The sequence below is a fragment of the Folsomia candida genome, unplaced genomic scaffold (assembly GCF_002217175.1).
Source record: "Folsomia candida strain VU population unplaced genomic scaffold, ASM221717v1 Fcan01_Sc004, whole genome shotgun sequence".
Taxonomy (NCBI): domain Eukaryota; kingdom Metazoa; phylum Arthropoda; class Collembola; order Entomobryomorpha; family Isotomidae; genus Folsomia; species Folsomia candida.
The window spans coordinates 10,744,600-10,762,189 of record NW_019091196.1 but is presented as its reverse complement, the minus strand read 5'-3'; the positions used below and the strand labels follow the sequence as shown (position 1 = coordinate 10,762,189).

Genomic DNA, 17,590 nt, shown 5'->3' with positions numbered 1-17,590 from the left:
CTTTCTACGACAATTTTGAAATTTTGGTGCATAATACCCCACCCACTCCGATGACCCCCACCGGTCCAAAACTTTTCTGATTGAACCCATGTTCGAACTCGGTCGTTGCATTGCCCAGATACATGTCTGTACCAAATTTGGTCCAAATCGGTCAACTCGTTCGAGAGTTATCGAAAGACAGACGGACGGACAGACGGACGGACATGACGATTACATAAGCCCTGGTTCGGGCTAAAAAATGGTTGACGTTCGGATTCAGAAGTTTACATGGATGGCTGCTGTACAGGAAGGTTGGGTTGATATCTTCCTGATCAAATCTCTGCATATCTCTCTTTTTATTCATGTTATTTGATTAAGATTCCACATTTTCGGATGATTTTATCAACCGGAGGCATCATTCTCATGCACGTGAGTATATGCCGTATTTTATTTATTTATGAGTGGAAAATTTTAACTCTGATCTGACCCACATGTTTATAATTTTGTATTTTTTACCACTTTTGTGAAACTTCCTCTGCTTGTATTGTTCTAAATATTTACCCATTGTTTATAACTTTAAACAAAATATTAACCGGTTCAAAAATGCCTATTATTCTAAGAATCTTGGGTTAATGTAACGATTTTGTCTTTTATTGTTACTAAACATTCAGAATTACATGATGACCTGAATTTTCCCACAAATACAAATATCGTCGCATGCATATAAAATTTATTTCATAAACTTGACCTTGTCAAATATCCTTCGTTTTATTATTCGAATTTTTCCCCGTACTTATCAAATATTCGTGGATTGCACCTGGATAAGGAAGTCGAGCTCGACTTATTCGGCTCACTTTGTTCCTTACTTCAAATTTTGACAGTTTCTCAGAACTAAATTTACGATGCAGACGCACTTTTTGCGTGACTTGTCATCAAATTTAAATAGTTTTCCATATTAAAAAGACGAGAATTCAGTCTGAATTGACAAATGGTCAAGGTTTGGAAATCGTGAGTAATTTCTCAAGTCGACACACATCTCAATTTTAAAACCATCACATTGTTTCTCATCGATTCTCATCTTTATCTTTTAAAAAAAGTCGTCTCAAAAAAGTCTCAATCCAATATTTCCCAAATTCCTGCCGAGTTTCCAGCGCCCTCGCTCGTCTATCGCCTTGCCAACCGCCCACGCTTTTCTTCCCAAAAAATCAACCGGTGGGATTTTTTCCTCGAGCAGCTCGTCAGTCCTTTCGTTGCTTCCACGGGATAAACTTCGATTTTCTTCCTCTTGTCCTCGACCTAAGTCTTTGATCTACCGTGAACCTAGTTCCCACTAATTTTTTTACATTTCTTTGATTTAATAAAGTACCCCTCTCAGGAATCATGGTAAGTTAGGGGTATTTCCTCAAGGGATGTGTTTTTTAAGGGGGGATGAAATCGGGCCTTGGGAGTTGAGGGGCAATATTGTTCTTGAAGGGCTGTGGCTTCTTTAGGGTTCAGATGCCAATAAGTTTTATAAAATTTGGGGTTCAGTTTAGCAAATTGGTGGGGGGGGGGGTTTAGGGGATTATGGGAAGTTTAGAAATTTTGGGGTTTTTCAGCGAGGAAGTTAGTGTGGGGCCGACCTTTTCCTTGTAGCGAGCTAGCGAGGTCGTTGACTTGGGGATCATTAAATTTTTAGGGAAATGAAAATTTATTTTGTATTTGTATTTTTTTCAGCGTGAGTGTATTTCAATCCATGTCGGCCAAGCTGGTACTCAAATTGGCAATGCTTGTTGGGAATTGTACTGCCTGGAGCATGGGATTCAACCCGACGGTCAGATGCCCTCGGATAAGACTGTAGGAGGTGGTGATGACTCATTCAACACTTTCTTCAGTGAAACAGGAGCAGGGAAACATGTCCCGCGAGCTGTCATGGTGGATTTGGAACCAACCGTTATCGGTGAGTAGTCCTAAAAATATAAAATGGACTTCTATTTAGTTACAAAATTGCATTATATAATGCAATTTGCTATTTTATAGATGAGGTCAGAACCGGAACCTACCGTCAGCTCTTCCACCCAGAACAATTAATTACCGGGAAGGAAGATGCAGCGAACAACTACGCGCGAGGTCATTATACGATCGGAAAGGAGATCGTAGACTTAGTTCTGGACCGAATTCGGAAGTTGGCTGATCAATGTACCGGTCTTCAAGGATTCCTCATTTTCCACTCTTTCGGAGGTGGTACCGGCTCTGGATTTACTTCCCTCTTGATGGAACGTCTCTCTGTCGACTATGGGAAGAAGTCCAAATTGGAGTTTGCCATCTACCCAGCTCCCCAAGTCTCCACCGCCGTCGTCGAACCCTACAACTCTATCCTGACTACCCACACCACTCTGGAGCACTCTGACTGCGCCTTCATGGTTGATAACGAAGCCATTTACGACATCTGCAGAAGGAACTTGGATATTGAACGTCCCACCTACACCAATCTCAACAGGTAATTAATGAAATTCATTAATAGAATTTGTTATTTATGCCAAGATGAATATTGATTTCGTCTTGTGTTAATTTTCAGACTTATTGGACAAATTGTGTCCTCTATCACTGCCTCATTGAGATTCGACGGTGCCCTGAACGTAGATCTTACTGAGTTCCAAACTAACTTGGTGAGTTTACTTAAAGTATTCTTAAATATATCTTCAAGAACTAACTTGTTTACCTCTTCTCCAATAGGTACCCTACCCCAGGATCCATTTCCCTTTGGCCACCTACGCACCAGTTATCTCCGCTGAGAAGGCCTACCACGAGCAGCTCTCTGTCGCCGAAATCACCAATGCCTGTTTCGAGCCAGCCAACCAGATGGTCAAATGTGATCCGCGTCACGGCAAATATATGGCGTGTTGCATGTTATACAGAGGAGATGTCGTCCCTAAAGATGTAAACGCTGCCATTGCCACCATCAAGACGAAGAGAACCATCCAGTTTGTTGATTGGTGCCCTACAGGATTCAAGGTCGGAATCAACTACCAACCCCCCACCGTAGTTCCTGGAGGAGATTTGGCAAAGGTTCAGCGCGCCGTCTGCATGTTGTCCAACACCACCGCCATCGCTGAAGCCTGGGCTCGGCTTGATCATAAGTTTGACTTGATGTAAGTTGTAAAAATAATTAATTATCACAAGAATTAAGAGTAATATTAGCAACTTTTAAATCTGACCCTGATTTGTAATTTGTTTCAGGTACGCCAAGCGCGCCTTTGTCCACTGGTACGTAGGAGAGGGCATGGAGGAAGGCGAGTTCAGTGAGGCTCGTGAAGATTTGGCCGCTCTGGAAAAGGACTACGAAGAAGTTGGTATGGACTCCATTGAGGGCGAGGGAGAAGCCGGCGAAGAATACTAGTAGAATAATTTGTATCTTATTGTCCTGTCTAAATTGTTTTCCGTTATATTCTATCATAAATTCTGTCACATGTGTCATTCCGTGTCTGCATATTACTCACGCCAGTAAATTCACTGAAGAAATAAAATCGTAACGTTGTAATAAGTTTTCCCTTTTCTACTTTATTCTTATTAGTGGTACATCTATAAAACTGAGTTGCCGACATTGCCCGCAAACTTTTAGACTATGTGATAATCTTTCATGTCTCACAAGGGACACTCACGACCTGTCGTTTGAGTCCAGGGTACCCACTATGTTTTTTAGAATCTACTAGGACCCCAGATGAAGGATTCATTCATATTTCCGTGTAAAACTCATATTTGGCGCCAAGGCGTGGCGCCAAACTTAAAAATTTGCATTTTCGACCAATTTCAAACCCCCATAACTTTTGCAGTTTATGTCGGATTTTCAAAATTTTATGCTTAAAATGATCACAAAAGTCGACATTTTTGAGAAAAAAATAAAAATAAAAAATTTCTAATTTTTGAGATATTTTAAGCATTTTTTCGACGAACCTCCATTTGTAAGAAAATTACGAAATTTTGCGAAAAGTTAAAAACTATAATTTTGGGAAAAATTGCATGGAATACGAAAGTTGAACTCCTTGTCATGATTTTTGCCAAAAATTTTTAAAATCCGTCCAGGATTTCAGAAGTTATGGCGGCTTCAAAAATAAAAACATTCAAATTCAGCGAATTTGGCGCCACGGCACGACGCCAAATATGAGTTTTACACGGAAATATGAATGAATCCTTCATCTTGGGTCCCAGTAGATTCTAAAAAACATAGTGGGTACCCTGGACTCAAACGACAGGTCGTGAGTGTCCCTTGTCAGTGATTCTATTCTATTATTATTATTATAAAAGTCATTTGTCTGCATCCAGTTTTTTTTCTGTCAGGTGGCAAGCTGCAGTTTTTTGTCTTGTTCGTTCTCTCACTTGCAATCTTTTTACTACTTTGGTAGAATCCATATTAGACAGAAAGACCAATTGGCATTTATTTTTGTTCACAGCGTCATCATGACAGAACGAAAGAGCATTATTCATCATCGACATCAAAAGTTGAGTGGAGTCACATCATCATTAATTTCTTATTTTTCCTGGTTCATTTTACTACCAGGATGGGAAAAGTCGATGTCAAGTGCAAATTAAAGAGGTAAAAAATTGTCATTGTGCAATTTAAGCGAGACGTAGATTTATCTATGTCTATCCACTTTCTACTTATGTAAACCTTGAACATGAAGAAGACACGACGATAACACTTTCTCTGGACCTTATCATTTCGGAGAAAGTTTGAACATTGCTGAATTCTTATTCTCTTGGCATTTGACATGGATGAAGAGTTCTTTTTTTCTTCTCCGCAACCACACAGCATGACTTTATGAACATTTATAATTAAGACCAACTTTCTCTCTGGCCAACAAGTATTTAGAATCTAGTCGTAGATAGAATATGATGGTGGCATGGCGTAATACGAATAATTGACAGTCTTCTCCATCTTGTCAAATGTGGAGGAAAGTGTAGGAGGTAGAGGTTTGTTGTTCCCATTGTGATGATTTTTTAAAGGATGGCTTCAACTTTTTGTACTCGAAAAACTTGGTGCAAGTGGAAATACGTATACAAATAGTCAGTTATGTAAGTATGTATGTACATAATCCACGTATATTTTACACAGACTGACTGACAACAACACACTTGGGATTGGGAAACGTAAGCCAACTCAACAAAGAAAGAATTCCTTTGATGTAAAAAAAGATGGGCGTATTTATGTCTGTACCGTTGCAGGTGGTCAGGTCCACCGACGAACGAATGCAGTTTGTGAGGAGGAGTAAAGTTGTGATGATGACGCGCCGCGGTCAGACCTTGATTGGAGAGAAGCATCAATCATTTCCGTTCTCGTCGGCCACTTTATTCTCGATCCGATTACAACACATCGCTCACCTGTCTCGTCCTCGTTAAAGAGGAAAAGTTGCGAAATTTGTTGAATTATTGAACACCATAACTTTCTTCATCAAATGCCAGGAGATACTTTGAAGAGTGGGATTTTATAGACAGCAAGTAGCACTGATTCATATCGTAGTTAACTCAGCACTAAAGTTTTTCATGCACCTTTGTTCGTGTTGTGTTTACATTTTTGATGATTAAACTATGTATGCAACGTCTAAACTTGATATTTAATCCGTCATTTCATCTTAAAAATATTTGTTCTTTCTTCACCGGAAACTTTGTATATGCGATGACGCACGTTAAACGTTACTTGTTTTTGGTATCAGAGAGTTGATATGCTACTTTCTAAAGGGAGGAAGCCTAGGTCGAGTTTCCATTCCAATGCACTTAACTCGTGGTTGGTAACTGCCAATATCTGTTTGAAACATTTAGCAGAGGCAATTCTCATTTCAATCGTTTCAATGAACAATCATGTGAAAGTATGGAGAAAATGGATGGATGGAGAGTTGAATTGTCCTATGGTCGATCCCTCCTACTTAAATTTAGGATTATGGATTCGTTGGTTTTTTTGTACTGATGCAGCTGCTTTTCGAAGACCGCAATTATTTCAAATTAGCCTAATAAACAGAAATTGGAAAATTTTCTGTTTCCCAAACGAGGTAAACGACGACGTTCATGATAATTACTTACAAGCTAAATGCATACTTTTAATATCATGCTCTCTCTCTCCCAGGTTAATATTTCATATCGGTAATTTCGAACCCTTTCCCTCTCGTTCACAACTTCTATTCAAATTGTCAATTGTGACAAGGTAATTTGTCAGCCGAACGACTCTATTCGTCTAAATCGAATGTCACGAAAAGTCATGCAACGCTCATAAAAGCAACTTTCTCCACCACAATTATAGTTGGTTGATTGTCCAGTGTCCTCAATTTGGCCGTTCTCCTCGTAATTATTTATTAGTGACATACAAAAAAATTAAAGTTTTACGACAGGATATGAAAACCTTCGTAAGTAAAACCTTCCTTGTCTAGATAGATAATTGTAAACTGGTAATAATAATAAAATAACGAAACACGGAACAAATCCGGTATGACAGGCTTTGTTATCTTACATTAGTAGTCGAATGAACTGAACAACGAACGTTTTCCAAGAAACGAAATCTGATCATAATTAGGTACACCTTCAGGACATCATTATACGCATATTGTGTGTGCACAAGTTTGCTGAAGGAGAAATCCTGCAAACAAAAGGACAGAACATTTACATAAAAGAACATTAGAGATTGGCATTACTTACTTTCACCTTACCAACGACGAAACCCTCACATACTCGTTACTCACTCACAACAATCTCAACTTCCTCCACAAGTTCTTCACAAGAAAAGAGAAAGTTGGGTCAGTTGAGAAGGGTGGATGGATATCCACCAGTCACTCCCAAGTTAGTTGTTAGTTGGGCAGAGTTTTAGTGGGGAAAGTGCGTTCTGTGTTCTCTCTGCCCGCATATCCACCCGAGATTTTACAGAGAAATTCTCTTCAGCTCAGTTGGCTTGTGGCCCGAGTCCGGTCTGCATCAACTTTTCTCTTCTAAATACTTGTGGAAATTTTCATTGCAATTTTCATCCACGCACTTTACACAAAGAGGTACAAATTTTTAGGCAAGGTTTACACCGCTGGGAAAAAGTTTGGAAAAAAAATAAATTAGTAGTTGTTCTTTACCCAATTTAATCGCCCATCTCAACTTCCCCAACTGTTAGTTAAGTACGACGACGACACGGGTTGACACTTCTCGTTGTGATAATCTCTCCAGAGGATAATTTGATAATATTGTTTGTTTTCGCATAAATGAAACCACATCGTTAATTATTATTACTGTCTGCTGTGTGTTCTGTTCTACAAAAACTTTGCCAAATTGGACTAGTTGTTGTCAATGTGAAATTAAGTCTGTCAGGTACATACGTAAGGTAGACTATTATTATTCCGAGCCACATACGCCCGCATCCGTCGTCATAACCATCATTATCATATGGCCCAGAGGAGCAAGAGAAACTAGACGACTTAATTAACTCTAAATGTGTTAATGACTCGATTTGATTCGGAGAATTTAAACCTTTCCAAGAACTTGTCAGCACGGAGGCTTCGGCAGCGTCGTAATTTCTGCAAGACGAGAGACAACAACCAACCAAAGGCCTCTTCTGGTAAGTCATTTATTTCTTATCCCACCTTGGGCTGTCTAAGCAGTTAAGCAGCTTACCAAACGTATCTTAAACCTTTACGTACACAGGAAGACTTTCTCGAAAAATATAGCGAGATTCAGTATGTGTATCTATTTACTTATGGCTCAATTATGACCCCAAAAACGAAAAGTGTTTCTTGGTCCGTGAGTAAAAAAGGCTTGTAATTTAACGCCTTTCCCCAGAATAATACTGTAGAGAAAGTCGAAGACTGTCATACAAACAGTGTGTCGTCTTCGGATTGCATAAAGCTAACACTCTTGCATAACGAGATGGTCTCACTTGTCCCATTCTAATCTGTAATTGGATCAGGGTAGGCAAATAACAAGCAATTATTATGTGGACAACGCATTTTTTATAAAGTTTTTTATCCGCAGTGCCATTCTTGAGCTATCGTGATCTCCTTCCTCCTGCACTATTTACTTGGGAAAGGACGACTTTTTAGAACAAAAAATCTCTTTCAGCATGAGAAAAAAGTAATCATCTAATCACTCGCATCCATCTTCCTTCTCGTCGTCTTCTTCCTCATGCGTTCAACGCAAAAGCTTCAAGTGGTGGTCCATATCAGGCAAAAAGTTAGCATTGAGTAATGGGCAGAAATCTAATTAACTAATTTATTTAATCGGAAATCTTGAAGTTATCTTATCCCTATGTTCGATATCAACGGCACGCTGTGGAGGAGAAAGTTGGTTGCATAGCTATCTCCTCGGCAGGAATGATGATATATTATGCGTCGATATCAGATTTTTTTGTTCCAGAGCTTTCACTTTTCCACTGATGATTAATTGATCACGATTTTCATCTGAGCTATTGAATTATTATAATATGGTGGTTGGTTGGTGTGTAAGTAAACTGGAGTAACGACGCTGAGAGAGAATTTATGATATGCACTTCATCGCTGTAGATAGGAAGACATAATAATCATTAGTTTTCAAACAATTCGCATTCCAATCAATCTTTTGGCAACATCAGATTGCAAACTATAAAGGGAACATTATTGTAACGAAATCCGGTACGGTACGTGTCTTTATAATGGGCAGATCGAGTTTTTAACACTTCTATGCCATACAATATTCGAATTTTGTCGAAATCGCTTGATTTCTTTGGCCTGGCTTGACGCTTGACTAATTCTAATTCAAGATCAAAAAAGTTTACCCTGGCTGAGCAAACGCACGTACACACACGTACACACACACACACAAATAGGGAAAAAGTCAGAGAATATTTCAATTTCGACATCCCTTTATTAAACTCGAGGAAGAGGAAGCCACTCAGCAAAAGTCTTTCTTTCTTTACATACAATCTTTTTCTCAAATGAAATTGAAACTTGTGTGGAAACTTTCTCTTTTCTTCCTTCTTCTTCTTCTTTTGCCAATGTTATTCTCGCTTTCAATTACAGTTTGTTATTCGCCTTTTCAAATTCCAGCAATCATCCAACTTTTAAATTTGATTGGCAACCTTGCAGATTATATTTTATTCTCTCACTTTGAATTTGAAGTTGGCAAGATTGTGTGGCTACGTTTGATGATCCAATTTTTGAATAGTGCAGTTCATAAGAGGGTTAAATCAAGGAAGTTTAAAATCAAGGTTGCCAGATTACTGTCTGACATTTTCGTCTCAATCTCAACCTTATGCAATGAATAGGTTTACTTATTTAACGTCAAATTATGATGATGTCTTACATAATCATTTGCAAAGGAATTAAGGAAGAGAAAATTAAATTGGGAAGGAAATAGTTGGGTAGGATTGGTTTCTTAAGAATGCGGAGGCAGGATGGCCAGGATTCCTAATCAGATGATATGAACGCCGCCACGTACGAGGTCATTTTATTTAATTCCTTATCTAACAACCTATTTGATTTGTGGAATTAATTCGATCCGGGGATGGAATTCATTCGTTTAGGCGACTATATTTGAACCTGATATTACCTGTGTTGGAAAAGTGATATGATTACATTTATAATTGGATTTTACTCGGTTATTATGTGACATTGTGGTTGAGGAGGACTAGCACACATACAGAACAACTTAATCAGGAAGGATATGAAGGGGATCAGACTCCAATAGATCAAATATCTCAAAGATTTGCAATGAAATGCTTCTCAATTCCGAGAAATCATTGAAAAAGGAAATTGGCTAGGCCAAGCAATACAACTACCTTTCAGAACCTGCGAAATTGACACTGGGTTTCGTCACAAAGTCGCAAAAAGTCATCTACCCACTTTTGCAATCTTATTGGTTAGTTGGTACACATTGGATGCGTGGGTTGACATTGCTTTGAGATTACCGTTTCAAAGATTTAGATTGATTACGACGCGATCCCAAATTAGCTCAAAGGAATAACATGTTTTTTTTCTGGAAATGGCGATGTTAGTGGAGAAAAAAATCGATAAAATCGGCAGGCACGGGCGGAAGTAAAATAAAAAACACATCCGCATTTTTGTCAAGTGTGTATTTTTTCGAGAATATCTTTTTGATCGGTCAAGATTCCACTTTCACTCGCTACATCTACAGATAGTCCGACGTAGTGCAGAATATAGATGACAAACTTGGGTTCAAGGTCGTAAAGATCAAATCAAGCAGAGTATGCACCCTTGAATTTTTTCGTGGGGAGGAAAGTGGAGTGCTCTCAACTCTATGGATCAAAATTTAATCTAACCTTTTTCCTCCTGTTATCAAACAAACGTGTACAGTAGTAGTTTTTTGCTAGCTTGAAATGTTGATCGCTCCATCAGTCAGTTGGATTGATGTACATGTTGGAGATCAATCTTGTTGAAACATTCAGAGAAACGTTTCAGGTTGTGGTCAATAATTTGAGTTGGTTGGATGATGGACTAATTCGAATTTCATTGCTCAAAACTGAAAATAATTGTTTGCACTTACATTTCAATTTGGAAGGTAAATAGTGAAGGAATTGAATTTCATTTTAGAATTAATTGGTTTACATACTGAACTCGTGGGCGCTTTTGGTGAGGTAAAATTTCCTGGAATTTGTCATCAAATAAAATGTCGTCAACGAGTTCAGGTATATAATGTGTAGTAAATATTTGGTGTGGTTACTGCGTAGATACATAAATACATTATACGTACGAATTTGTACGAGTTCCGGATAACGGGGTCCAATTATACTCAGTCAGTCACTTTTATTTGCTCAGTACCCTATATGTCCTTCATACCTAGTGGTATGCAGACCTTGCATTTCAACCTGTTTTCTGGAAATTTTGGCAAGCAAGACTGGTATGAATGATGATCAAAGATTTTAATAATTACGATCCATCACACAGTAATTATCAGATTGACAGATATTTCAACCAAACTGATAAGCAGTGCGTTCAAAGGTCCAGTCCAGCATGACCCCCTTAATTGGCAAACTTACAAACGAACATTTCGAAAGTAAATATCCTGGATTCTATTGCGTGTGTTTTCAATTATGTATTGAACAGTGACACGATACACCTTTCATTGACAGTCACATAAGCATATACCACGTTATGAATTGCGGTTTGAAACGATTTTTATGTCTTGGTGGGCTTTTCCGTGAAAATTGTGAATAATTGAAGTGTGCAGAGATAAAAGCTTTGATATTTTGCTACAAAATATGACAAGAATGAGACTAATTGATTTGGGTGATAGACCACGCGTCGAATTTTTTTAGTTCACCTTCACATCAACAACCTTTGTCACGATATCATTCTCGAGTCGAGTCGTCTTGATCGGTCACATAACAAAAGATACTTTTTGGTTATATGATTTTTCCATCAGTCACGAAATGACTTCCTTTTGTGAAAGTTTTATTTACGAAAAAGTAATAAAACTACAAAATGTTTTCAACAACTTTTTCCAACTTTTCGAGTTTCGAAATTGACGTTTCAACGAAAGTCACGATATTAAAAAAAAACATTCGGGAACCTAAATTATTTTGAGATTGTATAAAAGTCAATTCCGTTTTTATGATGGTGGAGAATGAAAGTAGTTAAACCTTAATCAACGTGTGATAAAATTTTACAATCGCTCTCTTGTTCTCTAGATTTCCAGGTAGGAAGAGGTCTGCCTGAGTAAACAACTTTGGCAGTCAGTATGTCATAGTTTTTAATAAAAGTCGTCGTTTCCTTATTCTTACGACCTCCTCGTTAAAAATTCACCCGGTTCGACATTTCCTAGAACTAAGAGCGGTGGTTGTGATGGTCGTGGTCATATCGTTCACTATCGCATCGGTATCATCATTTAGTAGGGAAGACGGAGGTATAAGTTTTTCCAATTTTAGTACCAACAGCCACTACGCCTGCCTTACTTTATCAAGGGTTAAGCGAATTTTACGACTTTCATCATTCTTTTCTCTTGTCTATGGCTTTCCAGTTGAATTCCATTAGCTTTTCGTGGTGGCCGAGACACTTTGGAGAGGGTCGTGGTTTGCAAAAGTGCCAAAGCCGCAGTATTGAAAGGATTGTTGTCTTGCCAAATCATCCCGATATAATTCACTCATGCTTAATTCTTTATTTTCCTGGGAATAAAGGAGTAGCATTTCTATACGAGCCAAGCCACCCAGCTATTAAAGTCTTGTCTGAAGAAAGCGAAATCACGGTGTACTTTAAAGAAGAATTATTGGCAGATTGATTATGACGAAGGCGAAGAAGAAGATGCAATCGGAATGCCGGAACCTTATCCTCCGGTTAGATGATGGTTTCTCATCCCTCTGATAAGTGCATTGCGATAAGTTCAAATGTACTAATGCTTGCAGACTTCTTGCACGCTATCTCATTTCCCAGCATGTTCGATCTCGAAATAATTAAGTTCATGCAAATACCCAACGGACGTCTCATATTTTCCGCATTGCAATTTGAATCACGTTTAAATTACTCCGTGATTGAACTCATTTGAAGAAAATAATTTTTGGTTGTGCATTCACATAGGAGCAGGAAATCGCATAAATAATTCCTGCGATTCGCTTATCTGATATTTTCATGGTCTTCCAACTATCCCTCTCATTCCACGAAGGAGGATAGATAATGGGATTGGACAATCCGTTTTAATTTGTCTGTGGCTTCCTTCCGAATTTTGATGCTCACTCACTGCTATTAGCACAAAGTAATTTGCTGCACTCATAAATATGCTGCAGTTAAACGATCGCTGCAAAATGTTACATCATATACGATATGGGCCAGAAACTGTTTAGAGTAATTGCGACCACTCGTAAAAGTGCATCGCATCATGAATTGAAATTAATTGCTTTCACTGGCCAAATTCCTTGATAATGTCCATTTCGTGGAATTGTGAAAGAACGCATTTTGTTTTATGGCTGACGATATCTATGCGTCCAGAAATTCTTACGTTTTAATGTTCACGTTCCGTTCTCATCATTAGCAACCCACATGTACTATGTAGTCGCATCCTTAATTGGATGTTTTACTAGGGCTGGATTTAATAACCGTGTTTTAAGAGATATATGTATATCTGAGCCATGCCCACGGCCATTTTATGCACGTATTTATATCTATATGTACGAGTTTAATTACGTCATTTCCTTCTCCTTCGAGATATTTATTCCTTATACATGGTTATATCTGTAGTTCTTGACATTTCTTGCAATTAGTTCACCCACACGATCAACCGATGTGAAAGTAATCAATTTGATCATTATTTTACGCAGTCGAGCAACTCGAGTCGCAATTCACTCATCCGATCATGAAACAGAGAGACGACAAGGAATACTTGATTTGCACTTTCTTTCAGCGAGCGAGTTAAAGATGATCCACTTTCTTTAAGCTTGGTTGTCGACCGTATTACATACAATGTACTTACGAAGGTCTTCTTACAAAATCAACCTAGAACATTCGGGATGACAAGGCCATCATTGTTTCAATCTTCTCAATCCTCACTTAATTCTTTCCGTTGAAAACTTTTCACAATTTAGAAACTAATCCAGACGACCTCATTTCCATCATCGCCAATGAACAGCGAGTGAGAAGTGAGGTAGACCGAACCGTCATGTTGTCACTCATTTCTTGAAAGATTTTTAGTGTGGCGAGGTGATCTCTCTATTTGGATTTTTACGTAACAATAAAAGACTGTCGTAATACTGCCACCACCACCACCGCCGAATAGCGAATAACTTTTTCAATTACTGTAAATTCCCAACTTACAATTAGTCTACATTACTTTTTAAGACCAAATAATGACCCAAGAGTAGGGAAAAGTTGTGCAAAAAAGATGTAGAAAAAGAGTGCCAGATGGTCGTAATGTCGCATTTATGATAATCAAGCGTGATGATTGTTGCTACAATTATTGCAGCGTGGTGCTCATTTTCAGTTTGAGAGCTAAAATATTCTGTAAGCATTGTCATCCAACTGCTACAAACGCGTACTTTGTTCATATTTAGGAAGTAAGTAAGTTGGTGTAAAAAGTCAAGCTTTGGTATAAACAATAAACAAGGGGAGACCACTTTAGGAAGACTTTCTTTCTCGTGATCCTTTTGGACAAGTTCCAAACTTGGGCAGGTTTGTCGTGTCTGTCTGTCTGTTCGACTACGAGGACGAAAAACCACAGCCACGGGGGACAGCTGGGCACCAACTGTTTCTCTTTGTGTTGTCCCATTTCACACAATAAATTCATGTCATTTTTCTAAGAATGTGATTTTTCTCGTCATATTATTATGCACTACATGACCATCAAGCGGCACTTACTATTAGTGACAACGGAGGACAAGCCCATATGTAAATATATGTGTATATTGATGGAATGGGATTGCAACACGGGCCAAAAAAGTGACAAAGTGTATTTATTTTTAGCCCGAAATGTCACAATCAGCAGGGTGGACTAGAGGAAAAAACTAGACTTATTCAGGACAAGGAAAACATTAAAAAAAGCACGTCTTGAATTTGGAAAAGTGACTCAACTTTCATACATTTTTTATTAATCTTGCTTGTATAAATAAAATCCATACAAATTATGATGATGCAATGAAGTGAGTGACGCACAAGAAAAAAGTCTTCTCGAAACCCGGTTTGTTGGAGGTAACACATGTCAAACTTTGCGAAAGTGAAAGTATATAGTCTTAGAGCTTTGAGGAGAATGCAATGCTACAAATGTGCGGTGGTTGGTTGGTAGTGGTTTATAACCTCATGCAGTATATATTTGGTTAGAGAACTATGTATCAGAGTCAGTACAAATGCATCCTCCATGTCAGTCAGGTCAGATGAAACGCTTAAGAATGTAGAAAAATGTGTTAAATTCACAACACAGAGAGAAAGCAGGATACCATTGGTTGGTGGTTTTTCAAGAGAATGAAGCAATAAGGAATGCAGAAATGTCTGTGTATATATGTACAAACAGATATAAGACCATGCCACATGCAATAATTCAAGCTGTCCGACCCCTAACAGCGCCCATTAGTAGCCTTGTCGGTGATAAGGATGCGTTTGCAATTGAAATTTTTCTACAAGACCCTTTTTTTCTCGCACCCTTTTCACAAAAAAATAACTGTGCCATTGTAAGCCTCGGATTTACTGCTTGGCATGTCCGGTTTGGTTTGGGTGGAAATTTTAATACTCGTAAAGAAGTCAGGAGTATGTGTTGTTATCTCCACCCGAGGGTCAAAAACGGAGCTGTAATGGCAGCACTGCAGACAAAAGTACATAGTAAAATGTGTTATCCACTTTAACTTATATAGACGTTACTGATACAAGTTTTTTCATCTGCTTAGGCTTGCAAATTACAGTCTATGTATATCATCGTAAAATTACTTTAAGGGGTATCCAGCTATCTAGTTTATGGAAGGGTGTGGTCCTTGCATTGACCCCAGCGGAATTTAATGCACTTCAACGCGTAGGTAATGCAGATGTAGTTGGGCGAAACTTGGCTACGCATTTGTCTCGTTTTCATCAAAAAAGGATAAAGTTCTCACAATGTGAATCATCAAATTTCGAACAGTGCCCCAGTCAGAAATTAAGCTTGGACATTTTTTTCTTTACGGTCAAAATGTTCCTCTAGTAGCAAAAAGTAACTCGCACTTTCACTCTCGTGTGGGCATTACTTTCAAGTGCTTACTTGCACCACACGTCTCAACCTTGTGAATTCTTTACAAATCTCTCACATAGTTCGTAGTCGGGCATGGCAAGGACAGGTGCTGGATAGGTGTGTCTCTATATAGAATATTTGCCCTAATATCAGCAAACAAAGTATACATCTCTCCCTGCTTGTTGCGCGTTACAAATGCGATCCTCCCATGGCGTGCGTCGTCGTAGTGAAAGCAATCCTTATCAATTTTAATCTTTATCCAAGTGTTGTGTTGTTCTGCTGCAATCTCATCTTCCTCTCCAGGGTATGACACTTTTATAGCTTTCCAAATCGGTTGAATTGCACCCTTTGCACTGGTGGGATTTCTCAAAAGCGGAGCGCTCAGGTCATGGTTTCGGGATAAAGTTGGCTATAAATTGAGCTCTCTCTGAGACTTTTCAATGGGTCCGTTTCTAAACCCGTGCCTTGATGAAAATGACAATTGGGGGTTGTAAGATGATGTCCTGTTTCGTAAGAGGGAACCATTAGTTGATGTTTAATTTAGCGGACACTGCACCGACCACCACGGACGGTTCTATTAATATTGAAGCGTTTTAACGTTCCCAAGTAAAACTTTTGAGAGAAGAGAGAATGAAAATATTCATTATAATCGAGTGCAGATATTTCTCATCCTTATCTTTGTTCTCGAGGTTGAATGAGCAGAGGAGTAAGAATCTCAAAGGCTTCCTAAAATGCCATGGTTGAGACGCATATGGGGAGGATTTTCTTCACAAGATCGGTTTACCACACCTCATTCCACATTTATGGTACACTTATATTTCTGCATATGCAATTCCACCCAGAAATAACTTACTTGTGAGTGGGCACCATAATATGTGCTTTCTTCTCCACTTTCAAAGAAATATATTATTATTACGACTACTTCACTTCGTCCCGTTCGCTAACCTCGTTACGGTCTCCGTCGCACATCATGCATAAATATGTAGACGGGTCTTAAAATGTTGAGAAAACGACGACGGGACGGCGACGACGACATTGCTCATTTGGCGAAATGGTAATTATTCGCCTGCAGAAATTTAATGAATTCCTTTCCCTTATTACTTTACAAATTGGAGTTGGACAGGCTCTTAGAGCTCTCTCTCGTTCTGCAATCATCCAATTGAATCCAATTAGCATACGTATTACATATCATTAAATTCGCTCCCCTGAGCACTTTACGTTTTTCCGCTTTTTTTCTCGTCTGGTTGACGAAGGAATGAATGAGGACGACGACGATGATGATGAAGGGAGGCGTAAGTGAATTAAAAATGGAATTGGAATCCGAGAAAATATTCATTCACCTCTTACGTTTCATGCCCTTCTAAATATTTCCTTTAGAATAAACACAACTACGCAGTAATGAATGACGACAAGAAATGTAAACGTAACGTGTGTACGAACTTTGGTTTTTATGTAAAAAAAAGAGTATTTGATGGGGTCGTGTTGTTATTGGAGGAAGGAGACATGTCAAAAAAAGCTGATTACTTTTGCGGACGTGAAAGGTGACATCAACCAAAATCCTGGTTGTCCCGTGGTACACGTGACATTTCCTTTGAAGAATCGTAGACAGGATTACAGAATGAATTATTTACTTAACCAAACCCACATAAGCTATCCTGATCGGAAGAAAATTAGAAGTGAAACTATGAGACTGTTCCTAAGTTTGGGCTGAATTTGCAGAAATAAGTTGCAGACTAATGTACGCAGTAACTTTAATCCAACTAAACACACTGCGAGAGTGCACTATTGTTGGAATTCTCCCCGTAATGACTAAGTTTCTCAGATTGATTGAAAATGTTCATGTCAAGTGGCGTGGTCAGAACAACATTGGTAAAACCAGTTGAGTGGATTAACCACCACGACCGCCACAATCAATCAATCATCAAGTTTTATAATTACGGTAAACGAGTCCTTAGATACTCCTCCATTAAAATAGTTGACAATAAATTACAGGTTGGCTTTC

At 38.6% G+C, this 17,590-nt stretch overlaps 2 protein-coding genes and 1 long non-coding RNA gene across 9 annotated transcripts in view; 2 read left to right on the top strand and 1 right to left on the bottom strand.

The window, feature by feature from the left end:
• The first annotated feature begins 1,164 nt into the window (after nt 1-1,164).
• Nucleotides 1,165-3,504, top strand: LOC110848097 (tubulin alpha-1 chain). The gene is made up of 6 exons (XM_022095218.2): nt 1,165-1,362; nt 1,696-1,918; nt 1,999-2,458; nt 2,537-2,627; nt 2,695-3,110; nt 3,199-3,504. Exons 1-6 carry the CDS (start codon nt 1,360-1,362, stop codon nt 3,356-3,358), a joined length of 1,353 nt encoding a protein of 450 aa, XP_021950910.1. The 5' UTR covers nt 1,165-1,359; the 3' UTR covers nt 3,359-3,504.
• Nucleotides 3,505-6,226: 2,722 nt separating this feature from the next.
• On the bottom strand, nt 6,227-7,179 carry LOC118435286. The gene is made up of 3 exons (XR_004834657.1): nt 7,062-7,179; nt 6,654-6,972; nt 6,227-6,583 (listed from the first exon to the last, which is right to left on the bottom strand). It is a non-coding gene; the product is annotated as an uncharacterized LOC118435286 (long non-coding RNA).
• The window catches only part of LOC110849201 (FMRFamide receptor), a 44,327-nt gene continuing 33,634 nt past the window's right edge, over nt 6,898-17,590 (top strand). For 3 of the 7 annotated variants that reach the window (XR_004834654.1, XR_004834656.1, XR_004834655.1), the window contains exon 1: nt 6,898-7,540. The gene's annotated coding sequence lies outside the window, so the exon portion shown is untranslated. The remainder of the gene's footprint in view (nt 7,541-17,590) is intronic. The other 4 variants (XM_022096578.2, XM_035851055.1, XM_035851056.1 and 1 more) reach the window with 3 other exon arrangements.

Coding starts and splice junctions, on each gene's coding strand:
- LOC110848097 (XM_022095218.2), top strand. Junction 1,919..1,998: donor TTTGGAACCAACCGTTATCG/GTGAGTAGTCCT, acceptor GCTATTTTATAG/ATGAGGTCAGAACCGGAACC. Junction 2,459..2,536: donor ACCTACACCAATCTCAACAG/GTAATTAATGAA, acceptor GTTAATTTTCAG/ACTTATTGGACAAATTGTGT.